This window comes from Pseudopipra pipra, chromosome 3 (assembly GCF_036250125.1).
Source record: "Pseudopipra pipra isolate bDixPip1 chromosome 3, bDixPip1.hap1, whole genome shotgun sequence".
Classification (NCBI taxonomy): Eukaryota; Metazoa; Chordata; class Aves; order Passeriformes; family Pipridae; genus Pseudopipra; species Pseudopipra pipra.
The window spans coordinates 65,991,086-66,009,636 of record NC_087551.1 but is presented as its reverse complement, the minus strand read 5'-3'; the positions used below and the strand labels follow the sequence as shown (position 1 = coordinate 66,009,636).

The 18,551-nt window shown below is 35.3% G+C and overlaps 1 protein-coding gene across 8 annotated transcripts in view; it reads right to left on the bottom strand.

Moving 5' to 3' along the window:
• Positions 1-18,551, bottom strand: part of FAM184A (family with sequence similarity 184 member A) — a 78,124-nt gene that overhangs the window by 6,086 nt on the left and 53,487 nt on the right. For 2 of the 8 annotated variants that reach the window (XM_064649670.1, XM_064649665.1), the window contains exons 10-17: positions 14,079-14,120; positions 9,857-10,069; positions 8,616-8,769; positions 8,062-8,189; positions 5,619-5,803; positions 4,971-5,117; positions 1,901-2,018; positions 1,101-1,205 (exon numbers count right to left, since the gene is read on the bottom strand). In XM_064649670.1, the coding sequence (XP_064505740.1) occupies positions 1,101-1,205; positions 1,901-2,018; positions 4,971-5,117; positions 5,619-5,803; positions 8,062-8,189; positions 8,616-8,769; positions 9,857-10,069; positions 14,079-14,120 (1,092 nt within the window). The remainder of the gene's footprint in view (positions 1-1,100; positions 1,206-1,900; positions 2,019-4,970; positions 5,118-5,618; positions 5,804-8,061; positions 8,190-8,615; positions 8,770-9,856; positions 10,070-14,078; positions 14,121-18,551) is intronic. The other 6 variants (XM_064649672.1, XM_064649667.1, XM_064649666.1 and 3 more) reach the window with 5 other exon arrangements.

The window sequence follows — 18,551 nt, the reverse complement described above, 5'->3', positions numbered from 1 at the left end:
AGCACAGCCTGATCCCAAATAGTGGAGCCAGAACTCCTTTTAAATAATGGGAGCCTGAACCCTGATCACTAAAGCACTCAGGCATCTGAACTGCTCATGTTGTGCCCCTTGGGTTAGCCTCTGTTTCAGAACCTTCCAGAGTTCTTCTGCCTCTACAGCTGGGACAAAATCTATTCCCCTTCCACGCAGGTGAAATAACTGATGGGTTATCACAAGGAGGAAGGAAATGTCAGAGGACTCATTCTTATTCCTGAAGTGGTGAAAAGAAATAGAATTAAGGTACCTTACTACAGTCTATCCACGTTCCTCATGACGGAATGCTGCTGGCATTTGAAGTGACAGGAAGGCTACTATGCCTACGTGTACAGTAGCCTTCCCTGGCTGCTATTCAGCAGGGTGGAGAGAACTGGAAAAGGTGGCTACTGAAGTGCTTTGACTTGTATAGGTGGTGACAACAACTGAGAAGGCTAGAGACTGACTTCTGCCTCCTGCTGCCTCCACTGTCCATACCTGGTTTATCACTCCAGTGCTCCAGTCTTACTCTACACCTTTCCTCATTCAAACTTATCCTATGTCCTTCTCACACTCTTCCCCTTCCACTTTTTACCCTTATTCCCTTCCTTTTAGTGTCACCTGTCGCTCTGTATTTCTAATGCTCTTCCATCCTGAGCACTTTCTCAAAATTGCTAAGTGCCCTTGCACTTTCCAAAATAACCAAGAAAAATTATGAAACTAAAAAACAGTTAGGGGTGTCACTGCTTTCTATTGTATGCCACAGTTCTGCCCTCTGTTGCCTTTCTGTCACTTTTCAATTTTGATTTTGCAGTTTTGTGAGAAGGAACTGTGTTTTATGTCATACACGTCAAGCAAACCAGGGCAACAGCATCACTGGATCTCTCAACAACACAAAAGAAACAAACCTACACAGAAATAAGTAGAGACAAATGGAAAACTATGTTTCTTGTTTTGAACATGTCTTTTAAGAGTGATTTATGTACAGATGCAGGCACACACACATACACATATATTTCTTCCTTTTACTGTATCTTAACTTTAGATGTCTTTTTCTTTACTTTAGCAATGAAGTCCATGGAACATACCTTCACCAATGGATTAATAACACCAACATTAGGGCTTGCATTAAACATTTTGTTGTAGTTAGTCTCCCTGTCAACTAGTTCCAGCTGATAGAACTTTTTGTCCTCCTAAAAAGAACAACAAATAGAAACTTCTTTTTATGCATTTTCAATCAGTTAGTGGCCAAATCTGCCTATAAAATGTTCTCAAATAAATTTATGCTTACATTTTAAAATAAACTGGTAATTCTAAAAATTGCATTTCATGTTTTATATATTATTATATGTCATAATTTAAATAATTTCTATTTCTGTAGTTCTACGGTCCTGAGAGTGAGCATAGCCTAATGTGTTATGTGCTAGGAAAGACTCAGTATAGCTAACTTTTGATCTTTAATTAATTTTAATTTTCTCATTCCTTCTTGCTTCTTAATTAAGATCTAATCAGGCTAGCCCGAGTCATGGTGCTGTGCTCTGAATTTGGGAAGCTGAGTGGATCAGGATATTGGTCTTAAAAATCTCACAGAAGAGACTATTTCATATATGGTTTACATGGCTGGCTTATTCCAGGACTGGAGACAGAAGACAACTGATCGAGGACACACCCAAATATTTCTGTAATAATGTATTATGCTTGATTGTGGAAAACACTGTATCTTATTAGCTTTACTATCATGAGTAATTGGAACCACAGGAATAATGTGTTAAAGAATATGAATAACATGCTAGCAGGATTGGTTCTTTATACACATTTCAAACACTCTGAATTAGATTAATTTTTGTATCTGTCAAGATATTACACCAAGAGAGCATAGAAGTCTTACAATCAATTTCTTTATGAGCTGGTCCCGCTCTGCAATTAGGTCTTTCAGTTCTGAGATAAGCTGCAAGTCTTCTGGTCTTGATTCTCTGTTTTTATATTTTTCTTCCATTTCTTCTAAACTTTATAGAAAAGAAGAATACCCTCTTTAGCCTGATCCAGTGTTAAATGATGAGTGAATAGTCGCATTTTTGATTAGTACAAAAGACAGTTCAAGGAGTAAAAACAGAAGATATCTTTCTTATCGTCCTGAAGGAAATTAATTTCTATGTTCTCATTCAGCTTTAGACAGTTAAGAAACAGAACAAAACATAAAACCCCAATAACAATAACTTTTTCTCCAGCAACTAATAATCTGGGCAAAATTCTAAAAACTTAATATCCTTCCTGTGCATGCAGTACTATGTGTTTGAAAAAGGCCTCTTGGAAGTCAGCCTGAAAATAAGGCATTCAAAACCACAATATGGACAGGAGAGTTACAGAAGACATAGCTAAAATCAATTCTTATGTAAAATATAGGGACTACATAGCACTATATTTAATATTAATGTAAATTTAAAAAGGTGGCAATTCACTTTCCTAATGAGGAAAAACAACAGTATCTTTTTCTTTTTTTTTAATTTTAAAAGAAGACTACTCTGATAAAGATGCATGCTTGTGATAATGGAGAAACTGGATAGACAGAAAAAGCTGGCAGCATCTTCCTCAGTTCATGTGGAACATACTGGAACAAAGATATCCAAGAACACTGAAGACTAACAGGTAACTAACTCCTCTCCACAAAAGCAACTTAGTACCATTAGAGATGAAATAAAGGAATGAGCTGCAAAACAAAAGCAATAACACTTGGATATTAGGATATCTAGATCAAGAGAAATGTAACAACTGATAAACATTTGAAAAAAAAGAAGAAATTTGAAATGCCTGGTGGGAAAGCATTAAAGGAGAGAAGTGAAATAAGCCAACTCAGAGGAATTGTACAAATAACTGCACAAATATCCTTTTTACTTAAAGAACAAGTTTTGAAGACAGGACAATTTCAAATGACCGTGTCTCTTTTAAACAAATACAATGTTCATGATGCTAAACATTGTTTCCAAGGAAAATACTAAAATACTTGTCTCACATATTCAGCCTTCATGTAGATTAGCGAGCCAAGTTTCAGAACAGATTCAGGAAATTTAACAAACTTAATGAAAAAAGAAAAAACATCCCAATCAAATGCTGAGAAAAATCTATGAATTTAAATCATCTAACTCAAGTCAAACTTAGTTCCACAAGACACTTGGAAGTAGACATAATTTCTCACTTTAGATAAATATTTTCTCTTCAAAATCAACTATATGATTTTTACTTTGATTTGCAACTGAAAATGCAGCTAATATTAAATTGTATTGATAACCTTCAAATAACCTGTACATATTCTGATGAGATTATATAATGTATTTACATAAAACAATATGAATGAGAACAACATGACTGTTTTTACTTGCAGAGAAGGCATTTCACTCAGCAGAACAGAAATAGCCACAGCTGGCTTAATTTTTGTGTATACATTTTATGCTGGGTTAAGCTATTGTATACAGATCTCCAGAGTATAGTACATAGTTACACATAGCTGTCATTTAATTTTCAGATACTTCAAAGAACTGGGTTTATTTTTCTATTTCAAATAGATAATTTGTAATTTAAGGACTCTAGTTGCACAGCCTGATTAATGACATCCACTCTCAATTATTTTAAGATAGATTCTCCATTTCACAGAAGTTCTTGAGGCCATGCTTTAGGTGAGGCTGAACCTGGAAACAGTTACTTGAGAAATAGCTACATAAAACTCCTCCCTTTTTTTTTTTTTTTTTTTTTAATTTGTTTGCTTTTTTACATAGTTTCCTCTTTGGACAGCTTCTTGCTTCAGTGTAAGTAGAGAGATAACACATTGGAAGCCAGGTCAGGGCATCTTGGATGATGCTTCTGACTTTAGGCCAGCGGCTGCTTCCTTGCAGCTCTAAGTTGAGCAAGAACCAGGAGTAAGGAGCCAGCCAATTCAGAAAAATTTCTGGACACTCCAAAGCAAACAACTAAATGTGAAAAAAAACTAGGGTAAACAGTTCCAAAGCCTAGTTCTGGTGCTCATAGGCCCCTTTCTCATACAAAATAAATGCAGCAAACAGGAAGTAGCTTGCACCTAATTTACTGAATGGCAAGTTACCACATTTATAAGGGCATAACAGTGTGCATGTGGATGATTACAAGGCAGTGAGAACTAGAATTTTATACCCATCTTATGTGGGGACAATTTCTGAGTGCTCATTATCAAGAAAAAATTAGATGCATTTGGGCTTTATTGTTAATTTTTAACTGATATTTACTTTGAAGACTTAGAACCAATTCTTTTCTCTGCCATAAATCCCTTGTGCTGCAAATACAAATCCCTCAGTGACAAATTTGTGGCAGGAAGCCCTCAGTGCAGTATGAAAACTGTGACCAAATTGGTTACACATCACAGAGATACAGAATGATGTGAAAGACAGGAAAACAGTAGCTAGACAACATACTAACATGACTTCTGCCCAGACGTGGTCTAATCTCAGGTGGCATTTTGACTATGAGAAACACTAGGTATTCTCTTTATGTTATGCTCATACAATCCATTTCAGACAGTAACTTTCCTCTTCTTAGCAAACCTGAAAATGTTTGCATTACTCATGCTATAATCTCACTTCTCAGTAGCAAATTTTATAAACTGTTTATAAACTTGTAGAAGTTCTTGTGTTCTCAAAAAAGATGTATTGAAGTTTGAGAAAAAATATTTGAAGTAATGTTTTCTCCAATTTTCTAGGACTTGCACAGATTTAATATCTTCCCTACTTGAAATTTTTGGTCTCAAACCCCTAACAATTTATCTCACTACATTCCCCTAAAGCTTACGGAATTGTGTTGCCTAAAGAATGCAAGACTGGGCCCCATACTTGATTGAGGTATTTGTACATCTGCACCTCTGCAATATCTTCAGGAACTTATGGATACACTCAAATGCAGCTACATACAAATTTTTTTAATGCAACAAAACTTACGAAATCTGTAAAGCTGAATTAATTTCCTTGAGCAGTTCTTGGGTCTTATTAAAATCTGCCAGCATGCTTTGTTTCTCTCTGATGTGATCTGCTGTCAAGACATCCAGCTCTTTCTCATGTTTCTTGCTTAAATCTTGCTCATGCATCCTGTTTAATTTATTTTTTGTTAAAAAAAGAGTTATTCTAAAATCAGACTTGTTTGTTCATCATGATTTTCTGCCATGCTTCTAATGGCTTTTACACAATATCAGAAAACAAATCAGAAGGAATTACTCATTCATCAAACCCACTACTTACTGTTGTCCAATCTTCTAGCTTATTTCATGGAAAATGCATCTCCTTTAATGCTTTTTTTAAATAAACAAACATAATGAATTTGAAAAAAAAAAACCAAAAACACCAAAAACCAACACTTGAGCGAACTGTTACTAAAATATGCCAAAATGTATCACTGAAATGCAGCTTACATTTATGGTAATATTCACTAAGTTTACTACTAACAGGCATAGCTTTTCCTAAAGAAGACTAAATGATATGTAACATCACTTGATTAAGAAGATAAGTTAAGAATTGCAAATGGTAAAATTTCTTAAGTAAAACAATAAGCGAAACAATACACATTTGAGTTTAGAGTGAAGAAATTCATACCTGATCTGTTGGTTGGATTCACTGTGTATTCTAAGAATTTCTTTCCCTTTAAACTCTAATTCCTTTGTCAATGCACTTATATTTTCATGAAGATGCAAAATCTCTTTGTCCAGTTCAGCTATATGATGGTCTCGGTGTCTCAGTTCATCTTGCAGATCTGATATTCGGCATAAAAATTCTTTCTCCTATAAGAAATACAAATATAAAATATTTATATTTTATATATAGATATAAAGCATTTAAATATAAAAAAATATTTTAGATAGACTTGTGTCTCAGAAGCACAATACTTGCTTCTGTATTGTGAGCTGAGCAGAAGTTTCCATTCAATATACAATTTTTTCAGTTTTAGATGCTGATACAAATTATAATTAAAATGAAGGGGTTCTTTTTTATTGTGTACAAGTGCAAAGAAAGAAGAAATAAGAGTTATGTAACAAGCAATTTCCATTTGCCAAAAAAGTTAAAACCTGTCATTGTCATTGCCAGTTAAAATTTGTGTAGCTCATCACATTTTCCTTCTGCCCACACACACAACAAAAAAACCAGGTATTGCTAAGAACCAGGGGCCCAGGCATTTAGCGTTTTCTGCCTTGTCAGCATACACTCCAGAGAAACTTTTTTTCCTTTACAGACCCATTCAATGGGAGAAAATTACTCAAGATGTATGCCCTGCACGAACAAACACTGATTCAGAGGTCTCTTATCTTACAAATATATACAAGGGTCATCAATATTTTGCAGCAGAATATGTACTAAATAGTTTATGTAATATTTATATTGCTTTCAATAATAGAAGTCATTCTTTTTACATAAGAAACTACAATAAAATTAGTATCTGGGAAACGCATCTGGAGCCCATTCAACTGGCTTTGATAATGCTTCTCATCAGTTAAGAAATGTCTGTAATGAAAACAATCTTTTCCAGAGTTTTCTGTTTCCACCTATTCCACTTCTTACAGTTTCAGAATAATTAATGACCATATAATTTGTACAGAGAGAAAATCAGTAGATATTTCAAGGTAGTTTTAGGTATAATTGTGTTTTGTGCCTTTCTGTCTCCAGGAAATACAAATATATCCCAATGCACAAATTTTATAGGGCATCTTTAAGAACAGACCATTAAAAATAACTATCTACCTCTCTATATATAGACTATGTTAAAGTTATAGGAAAAAGCAGTGGAAAAGTTACATCCACATATTAAAATATTTCAAAAAGTAGACTACTCTACATCTATTTCAACTCTGATCCTGTGAACTGATAAGCATTCTAACACAAGAAAACACAATTACTTGCTTTGCCCTCAGTACAACTCGAGCTCGTGCTTAGCAGATCATTATACTGAGTCCAAAAGTACAGGGTATGTGGTTGGATCAAACCTTGGCTCTTGTAATTTAAACTTTTTTTTCTGACATCTCCTTTAGATGTCAGACTCTAGGCTTAAACAACACACGACTGAAAATATATCCTCCTAAATCCTTCATGACAGTACTACATTTTTGGCTCTAGTGCTAACACTTTTAAATCAGCAAGGAAGAGATAAAGAAGGGCTCATCTCTGACTGCCTCTGTTTTTCTGTAAAGGCTATGTCCAGCTAAGCCTGCTTACTCTGTTAAATATATTTCTTAAACTACTTCTCCTCGTTGGTGCTGGACTACTAGTAAATCAATCTTGAAAAGCTTATTGTATAGGCAAATAAAGAGGTAGTTTTCTGGTCCTCTTACTTCCAAGAGTTTGGATTCCTCTCAATAGAGATTAAACTTTGAATTTTTAGTTACCAGTGGAAAAACTAATAGTGTATAAAATGAAAATGAAAGATAAAAGTGAATGAATTAATTTCCTACTGAAAGCAAAGGTAGTCCATATTGTCTCTGGGGTTTTGTTCTAGGAGTTTTTTTTGTGCCTTTATTTTTTTAAGAAATAGTTGCAAGCTGTTACATCATATTCTGTTTTTGTTATATGTTAATTAATCTTTTCTAATTTGGCTCCTGAGACAGAAAGAGACAGATATCTCTTAAGTTTGAAACAATCATGGTTGGTTATAAGCAACCACTTTTTTTTTTCCATATCACTTAGACTTCAAAGAGAAACAGCTTTTTCCTTTTAAGTCCTGCTGGCAGTTGAGGATAAGTACAATTTTGCAAGAATGGGCACTTGCATCCCACAGCAAGCCACTGTGCTCCCAGACGGCTGCACATTTCTGAGAGGAAACTGCCTTGATATGGGAGACTTTAGTAGGCTTTGAATGAAGTTCGTAGAAGGAAAAAATGCTAAGCAAGAAAGTTTAGGAAACTGGTAGGAATGCATTAGCTGCTGGTGTCAGGTGACTTGGAAGGATTACATGTTTGTCGTTTGTTCACAACAGTTCTTTCCTCCAGCTAAGAGAAAAACAGATACTGATCACGCCGTCTTACAGTCAGTTGCCAGCCATGCCCCTTACCTGTCGCCTGCCGATTTCTATGCTTCTTTCCAGCTCCATTTTGGCAGCTACTAGTTCTTGTTGATGGTTGTGCCTCAGCTGGTCAATTGCTGCTGCATGTTGATGATTGAGCTCTGAGCGCAAGGAAGCTGGTTACCGGGAACAAACAGAAAAGTTTATTTTGGAAATCTTTACATTAACAATAACAGTCCAGCTCCCTCTAGTATTGTGGCTGACCTAATACACTCTGTTTACACCAGCTAAGCAATTGTCCTGTCATTCTATTCCTGTTACTTTCTGAAATGTTCTCCATCAGGAACTTTGGTTGCTTACTTCTTCCAAAAAAAACTAGATAAGATAGGATAAGGGTGAGATATTTCAAAAGTGAACAGTTTGGACTTACCTGTTAATGCTTATACTGATTTTAAGAGGGACATTTAGGTCAACACTGAATGACTTTCAGATACACTATAGTGTTATAACACACACACATACACACATATAGATGTGCATCTATATTTGCATGAGTAGAAATAAAGTTTTTGAACCCATTTTCAAATTTGAAAATAGTATACCTAACATAGCTTTTCCTTCATCCTCCAGCTCAAATCGTAGAGTCTGAAGTTCCTGTTCCATCTCCAATTTAAAGCCTTCCATGGCTTGTTTATGTGTTTCTTTCAGTGCATGAAGTTCTTCTGAGTGCTTCTGTTGTAAACGTTCTTCTAATTCCTACAAAATCAAAATTGACAGAATTTATTCTATACAAACTTAAAAAAAGTATAAAATATTACACAATAAACAACTGAAAACAAAAAGCAGGCATTGACTTACTCTAGAAATTTTTAAAAATGCACTAATTTACCTCATATTTTCTTATCCTACTACTACATTTCTCTTTTCAGTGGCTCATGGTTATCAAGATGACCTGGACACAAAAGCCCTGTTCTGCTCACAGCTGGAAAAGATTAAAAAAACAGTCTATGGATATATGTGTAATAGCAAGCACTGTAGTGAAGTGCAGATCCATAGATGGGGTTAGTGTGCACACAATACACATTTGGAGATTTTGCTCTCTGAGGACACCCACGCTTACTCCCTACTGAATTGTATGAAGCATAATGTTCCTGGTGCACACCTTCTGGTTTGATTTTGAACAAAAGGAATCCACCTTGCGTGCTCCAAGACCAGTCTACAATGTGAACCAAAATACATTAAGGGTGGCTAATGGGAAAACTGACTGCAGAAGTGCACTCTAGATCTGAACTTAAAAAACCTTAAGACATCCCCTCATTAAGTACTATGCACTGCCAACTTTCATTTTTAAAGATGTTTTAGTCAAGGTTTTAAAAAAATATCTTGGGTGAGACACGAAAATTATCTTGCAAGTCGCAGAACATAGCTTTTACAATTTTTAACCTAATGAAAATATAAAATACATTGAAAAGGAGTCAATTGACAAAAAATACATGCAAAATTAAGTAACTGTAATAGAAAATTCTTAGAGTATACTATTAAGGGTAACAATGTCAAACTACCATAAAGAAATACATGTGTTGATAATAATTCTACATATATATATATACACCCACCTATATACATGCATATAAAGCAAGACATGAAACAATGCTAATGTCAGAGATGATTTTAAATATGCCTTGCTCAGATTTAACTGGATAACAATATTACTGTAATACATAATCTGAAATAGAAATTTAGTAGTTACGTGGATACTGTTCTTTACTAATTCCAACTGTGTACATAAAATGCTACAATGGCAACATTCTCTATAGAATTTGGAATAACCATATGAACATGCCTTTTGTTCTTGCTCTTTTGTTTCTTCCATGTTTTGAAAGGCAAGGATATGGGCTTCCTGAAGGGACTTATGCCTTTGCTGATGCTCCTCTTCTAATTCCTGGATCTCCTGAGTCAGCCTCTGTCGCTCCTGACTGAACTGGGCTTGTAGCTGTTGTAAAGAGCTCTGTGACTGGGAAAGCTGCATCTCCAGATTCTGCTTCAGTAAGGAGATCTAATCCACAAGAGAACAGCAAATATCTGTTAGTCATTAATACTAAAATCAACTGTAAAGAAAACATTCAAAAGAAGAAAACACTTGAAATTTTAAAGCCATTGTTAGCTGAAAGACAGACAAGCAATGTCATCCATGTATGAATTTGCTGTTAATATTATATGTCAGAGATATAATAACTACATTTTAATGATTTTGTAAGGATTACCACATTGGTTAGTTTATACTACAGCACTGCCTGTAACACAATTTTTCATGGCCAGATTCTCAAAAATTATTTCTAGGTTTTATATAAAAGATCAATAAAAATGACACTATCAAGGTCTGAAATCAACCACTTGATTGTTAAACTATTCTTCAGGGGAACATCCATTCTCCAAGGATAATCTTGTGCTTGGATAGGTGAGGACAGGCTGCGACATCTACATTGATGGATTTTTGTATCCTTTATCACAGATATATCACAGAATAGTCTGAGTTGGAAGGGACCCACAAGGATCACCGAGTCCAAGTTTTAGGTGAATGGCCCATAGGGATATTGGACCCACAACCTTGGTGTTATTAGCACCAGGCTCTAACCAACTGAGCTAATCTCATATATTATGGTCCTATCTTACTGGTAGTTTTCTCATTTAGAAAGAAATGGTATCATAACATTCTATATCACAAATAAAAAGTAACACTTCTTTGTTAGCTCAGTAAGACTATGAGAGTGATTTTTATGCTTGCTTTCAAGATCTAAGATCTAAGCATTCTGAATCACAAATAACTCATTTTCTTAGAAATACCTGATTTTACAAATGATGTTTTTCATCCAAGTAATACAGAACACTGTATTCCTTCGAAAAATCTAATTTTATTTTTATAATAATATTATACTTTGTTCTGCACACCAGATACCATCTTTTCAGACTGAAAGTACTAAACTTGTATTCCCTTTAGAGCTAAACACAGGAGAGATATTCTCCAATTCTGGAAACAAGATTTAACCAAAAGAGAATTTTGCTACAGTGACTCAAAGGAAGGAAAATAAAATTGCCCTGTGACAAAGAATTTGAATCAGTAAGGATACTTTTCAAGCCTCAGAGCATTACATAATAGGGAATTATAAATTAAAGTCTGATAGTGTCATTTGATTCAGCATATCGTAAAACTAATTATGACAAATTAATAACGACATTGCACATCAATTTATTGCATTAGAGAACATTAGTACCCACCACTTAACGAAAAATTAATAGCAGCATACCAAGTACAACTTGCAGCATAAACATTGTTGTCAAACACGTGAGTTTAGTTTTTTTCAGAAGGACACAGCTGAAGCAGATTTGAAACAAAAAAGCTACACAAATAAAAATTAGCAGTAAAACAAGAAGAACAAAAAAGCACTGAGGTGATGTTTTTACGGAATTATATACTGTAGTCCCCAAAACTACTTTCTAGTTGTAACAGGTCAAGGTAAGGCTCATAATTTTACACAAGAAGTTACAATTTGTTTTCCCTTATGTGTCACTTTGCATTTATCTACACTGAATTTCATCTACCATTTTATTGCCAAGTCCCTTGGCTTTTTACAGCCATTCTATAATTCTTCAGTGCTTTTCCCACCCTGAATAACCTTTTATAAGCTGCAAAGTTTCCCACCTTACTTATCAACAACCTGCAAAAGAAAATATGCCGCACATCTGTTTAACTCCACTGAGAATCTTTGTTCACTGTGGTAACACTCTATTTAATACCTATTTTTCAACTAGATATTTATCTGTACAAAACCTTCCTCCCTTCTTTGTATAGCAGAATTTTAGTTTCCTCAGAAGCCCCAGAAGTTCTTGGCTGATCTCTTTCAGCAACCATGGCCAAGGTTGCCAGGCTGGTCAGACAAATCACCACAGACAGTATTTCAAAAAATAACAACTCAACCACATACTGTATTTTTTTCCCTTTACCCCTAGAAACTTACTCCTCTGATGCAGTGAGTTTGCACCATGCAACTGCCAGCATGGTCAGCTTTGAATTTTCATATATGCATCATCTTCTAGTCATGCAATGTGCTATTGTCTTCCTTCTCCAGGAAAAAATAATCTATATTACCTCAACTTCCATCTACTCTAATTCATTCCGCATTCACTGTTGGGCCCTTCTCTCTTTCCCCACCTTTCTGAGAGTTCACACCTACCTGGGTCCTTCTCTTCATCTGTAAGCCCTGCCTTTATTTCCTGGTTCTCTTCCAGACTACACCTAGCAAAATGCAGACCCTGTCTGGAGGTCTGTTTTTCCCCTGTACTTTTAGACAACTTACGCTTCTTTAGGTTACTTCTGTTCCTATTTAACCACCATCCGTAAACTCTCGGGTTTGTTTGGATTTTTTTTGTTTGTTTCCCTGAGACCACAACTGCAACTTGGCTCTAGAACCTCTATTCCTTCTCTTTCATCCATCCCATACTCCAGTATCTCTTCCCCTCCTCCTCCCCTCCTTTTCTCATTTTCTTTTTTCTAACTCCATTTTTAGTATCGTAGGAATCTGCACTTAGGATAGGCTTAAGAGATTATCCAGTTCAATTTATTGCACTAGGTTGGAAATTTATACACAAATTACGGTTTAAAAATCTCATCTGAAGGAAATTCCACAATTTTCACTCACATCCTGTTCTTCCTCCTCCAAGTGCCTTTAGCAGGAACACTGAGACACATTCACTAGACGAATGCTATGCCCACTCTTACTTGTCCCTTTCACCATGTTTCTCATGTCCCTCAAGTTTCTCACCATTGTCCTGGCCCATTCACCACGGCCACCAGGAAGTACAAGTCATGGGGAACTCCTGCTCAGTCCTGCAGAACCTCAGGCCATTTAATCACCACACTCTAACAAGCCTTTCATGATAATATTCAAATGGAGTCAACCATGGTAACTTAGCCAAATTTTTAAGATTACATGAAAAAAATGTATTTTTGGCTTGAAGTTAAATCTATCACTCATTTAAGTTCCTGCTCCAAACTCTGATAATTCTTAGTATACCATTTATAAACATTTTGAGCATGGGTCAAAGGCAAAACAATTTTCTTTTAATTTCCTTCTTGTAAATGCAGAAAATATTTTAATTGAGATGACCAAGAGTAGTCTGACATCTGGCCAGGAAGCCATCTTAGAAGAGACCAGGAATACTCAAGAGCAGTTCATACTTCCACCAGATTAAAGTGACTGCAAAACCACAACCTGAAATGAGTCAATGTCTGGAGATGTCCTATTTGCATCAATAGACTACACAGAAAATAAAAGACAATGAGGACTAAATGATTCTAACAAGCAAGTCAGATAAGTCTACCCATCTAATAATTTTTTTGTTGTTCAAAAGTAAAAAAAAAGTTAAAAATCTGAGTCTTTTTAGAAGACCATATAATTTTCAACATTAGTTTGATTATTCAGTACATACACATATCCTTAAGAGAAAATTTTTGAGAACATTAGTGCCTTCCTTTGCATGTCTTTGTACCACTCCTTCTATACACCTCTGTATTGAGGATTCAAAAGAAAACAGCTCTCACCGCTACTCTCTGAACTTCCAATACTTTTACCCACGGTTTTCAGTGCATTAAAAACAACAGTGAGAATTTTAAAAATAAAATAGAAAGAAAGAATATTTTGGCTACAATTAAGACTTGCACTGCAAAACTGCAAATTATAATACAGCATCAATCTCATGCTTTGTAGAAAGCTCTTGCAATACACGTTTGCGCTGCCCACAAGCTTGCTTGCGTTAACAATGACATAAAAATGCTGCTTATGTTATGAGCACGTACACAGTGTTTGATGCCCAATGATACATATACAGTTACACAGATGAATGGATGCAGTACACAAGCTTTTCGTAACTAGTGGCACACGTTCTCCTCTCAAATATTACCATGTTTCCCATTTCATGGGCTAAAGCTCCAAAGCAGTATTACAGGATAGGCAGGTTGATTAATGCAAGCATGCCCTGTTCACAAGCTGTAAGTGCAAATCACTTACATTGCTGATAGATTTATGCAAAGCTTCACCGAGACAGTGCCGCTATGAAGAAAAGATCACAGGAATAAAGGGAAACATTCAGAAATCAACTAAGTAAAAGAAAAAGGGATAAGGCAGGAAGGGTAAACATAGAACATTAATTATAATTTGATCAGAGAAAAATAAGTTGAAAACCATCTGGAAAAAAAAATGAATACATTGCTTTGACTCAGTAGATAAGCTACTGAACACAGAACAGAATGATGTGGTTTCCCATGTTATGTTTTGGACACACAGAATAGCATTATCTCTTTCACATAATGTTACTATATAGTCACATATTACACAGCTGAACACTTGAAGTTATCCACTTGTTTTCTCTTCTCCTTTATGGCAAATAATTTTTGGCAGAAATCATTAAGTATACCAATTTGCATTCCTATCAGAAAAATTAGGGCACAATCAACAATCAGCTGTGTCTCCCAAATATCACAAGCATATCAAACACATCATATTAAAGAACAAATTTCACTGCTAAAGAGCAGAAAATTAGTCAGCAATGAAGACAATTTCTATTAAAGTACTTTTATTTTTCTTGAAATTCAGAATGAGATGGGTACATAAAAGACTCTTCTTGCAAGTCTCCAGCAATAAAATGACTTAATGTACCACTTATACTAGTGCTGATTACTAATAAAAAGCAAAAAAACCCCAACATAATGCCAAGTACATGCTCTATGAAATATTATTGATCATACAAATAACATACATCATTTCACCATCCCTGGAGGTTTTTAAGATGAGACTGGATGTGGCACTTAGTCTAGTAACCACGGCAGTGTTGGATCAAGGGTTGGACTTGATGATCTCGGAGGTCTTTTCCAACCTGGTTGATTCTATGATTCATTTATATATATTTATATATATATATATATATATATATATATATATATATATATGCCTGCGTGTTTTTATATATTAATCACGTGGATAAGCAAACACACATGCATAAAACAGTCATCAGAAATTAAGTGAGAGCAATTTCAAAGCCAGCATGACCACTTTCCCCTTTTGGCATAGGTCAGTCAAGAACATGGCTTTCTCCAGGAGACAGCAGGTATTTTGATACCAGCCTAGAAGCATACAGGTGGGAACTATTATCTAAAACTTTGTCAAAATACAAAAAGAAATTGTTATTCATCCTCATGAATCTACAAAAAGGCACAACACAAAAATACATTATTGTGAAATATCCAAAATGAGCTCATTAAATAGTAAGAGAGTTATAAGCAATAATTTTCTATGCAAGAGCATAACACTAGGAGGCATCATACACCAGCAGACAAGACAACAGACTGGCATCTAACAGCTCTGATTTCAATACAGGATTTTGACAGTGTCAGCCTGAACAAATCAGTCTAATTTTGCTGTGCTTCCTTTCCCATCTGTTTGGTGCTGTTACAAGCAGGAATAATCTCTTGCAAAATAAATGTAAAGTCTATAGAACATTTTGGACTTAATATTGGTGGACATATCTAGGCAGCACTGCGGTACAACTAAGAAGTATTTAGATTTTACAACTGAAGCAGAAGGGTTCATATTGTTCTACACTGACGAGAAGTTCCAAGTAAAAATACTTTTAGGAAGCTGTATTCTGAGTTCTACTCTATTATAAAAAAGGCCATTTAAGACAGTTGCCCTCTGCCACTTGTAGAATAACAGATTTCTTTCACCAAGAAAGAAACTTGTCTTGCTTTGCTGTCAAACTGATCTTACAATTAAAAGTACTAACATGGAATAACCATTTTAATACATGTGATTTCACCAAATTTAAAAGTTTTCTAGAGAATTAAAATGAACTCTTGGTGAAGGTTCTGCACTAAAACTTTCCAGTTAAATTTGTCACAGATTTTTTAGGCTACATCACTCGAAGCAATCTTTCCGCAACCCACATTTCCTGACTGTGAAATGAGATCAGTAAATATCTTGTCCAAAAAACATTAACTACTAACTGCTCAGATCTTATTGGCAAAAAGGAAGACCATGTAAAGACCAAAAAAGTTATATTTTAATAAAGTTGAACTTATATATTTTGCATTCCTACATATTCTAAAAAGACACACAGCAATGCTGAATACACAGTAAATACAGCTTATTTATTTTTAACAAAACGTGAAATACACAAGTACTTGACCAATCTGGAAGTCTAAGTATATCACTATTCAAAAGCATTTAATTATAGGGCAGCTGGCTAAACATCAGTCTGGTAAAAAGACTGGAAAAGATGACTTAGAAGTCAAACAAGAAAATCTTCAAGTATGAAAATAAGATGATTTGCAGCAACACAGCAATGGAATAAAGACCTTTGATAACAAACCTGGGCAGTAAATGCTCCTGTGCAGAATTAATACTTAAGAGAAATTTTTAATGGTATTCAATCTATTATCAAATGAGATTTTGATAAAAATGTGTGCTTGTACAATATTATTGAAGGATATTTGAAAAGATTAAAACTAACCTACTTTATTTCAAAAACAGTGCTGTTTGATCACTGAAATCAAACATGAATTCACTAGGATTATTACTAAACCAGACCAGAATTTATTATTTTCATCCTTTATTAGATAGTCAATCATTTTCCTAATAACCATACACAATAGAATAGGACTATAGAATTATATAGGCTTGTCAACTGGTATGGGGGCTGATTCCAGCCAAATATGTAGCAATATAATCAGATGCAGCTCCATATTGAAAAGTATGCAGGACACAATCAGAATGCAGAACTCCAAAATAACGCCGGTTTCAGTATTATTAAAAAATTCCATAAAAATTCAAAACAACCTTATGAGGATTTCCACAACAAGGTCCATGTTCTGGAGAAAAAGTGTTAAAAACCAAAAAGAATGCAGGCATAATTATTACTGTCTGTATTTCTATGATGGGGAAAGTGATGAGAAAAAAAACAAGGGAGAAGGTGGGTTTAACTATCACTCTATTCCTACAGGCTGGAATTCAAGGTTTGATTTGTGATGTTACTGTGGTATAAGAAACCCTTGCTCACTTCTCTTTGAAATCAGACTTTGTAGTTATGGGGTGTACAATTGAATTAATTTGCTTCTTGGAAGTACAGAAACTCCTGAAAACACATCACTATGTGGTATGTATGTATTAGCTAACCTGACTTTACTCGATTTTGCGGTCTCAATTTACAGAAGTACTATCTTCTATACCTGCAGCATATGCACAGATAAGCCTCAGGTGTAACTAAGAGAACTTCATCATGATCCAGATGACCAGCAGAGAGAGATGCAGCAGAGAGTACAATCTGCATCTTCATATGCAGCATCTTTAGAACTCACTGATCATTGCAGGCTACTCAGCAGGACCGAAAGACCTTGCACACAATACATGGGACAAGATTGGTATTCCAGCCTCTTTTTCAACATTTCTCATGAAAGAGTCGAATTTTCAACTTAGTTGGGCCCATCTTGCTGCAGCAAAGCATGGATTTGGAGATTTAAACTATTCAAAGTTTGGGTTTGCTTATTGTAATGAACAGTTGCTTGTTTTCCATCACAGGGGAAACTCACAGGGCCCATACTTGGTGATGAAACAGTGTCATTTTTCTCGAGGAGGACATTTACTGCACCAGTTACCCTGCTTTCTGCAGGACACCAACCTATTGAATGCACAGAAGTTCTCTAATTTGATTGTTTCTCTGGGCTAAAAATTACTTTAAACTGGATTATAGAGGCTTGACACAGAGTTTCGGCATTAGTCTTCATATCACCCAAACATCAATTATGTAACACTTTTTCCTTACTGACAATATCAATGTCAAATTGTGTCACAATCCAATTTTGCTGTACAGTTTACTAAATTTTCAAAATACTGCTGGAAAAACGGAATTCTTGCATAAAACCTGAGACCTTAACTTGGAAAGGTCCTACTTTATCTGTTTTATCAAAGAAGATTTATATTGGCTACACAGTCTTTGCTTCACTTTAAGAATGACCTCCCATAGATTCTGCTTACCTTTCTGAAAAAGAAACCCTATGTGCCTCCATCAGATGTCAGTAAAAGAAACTAGTTTCTGAGGTGCCTAGCAAAGAAGCTGAAGCAATCTTTGGTTTAAGTCCATTTTATCCAGCTAATAACGACAACAAGAACCTAAAACTCTCCCTCGAGATACGTCTTTCGTTTGAAGAGAAAGACTGATTTGTCAGCAGATGTGCAGTCTCTGGCTGTGCAGTGCTTACACGACAGATGACTCCACAGAGATTTGGAAAGCAGCTGTTTCCTACTGCAACATTTTGTACTTGGCTCGAGGCTTGTGACATGCTAGAAATTGAAGAGCTACATCAAAATTTGTCCCCTATGACTGGTAAGAAAAAGCAGCATTTAGAGCATTTTCTCTGTCTCAAAACCCAACAGTTTTCTGATGAGGAAAATGAAGTATATATAGGCCATTCTGAAATGTGTGACCATCTC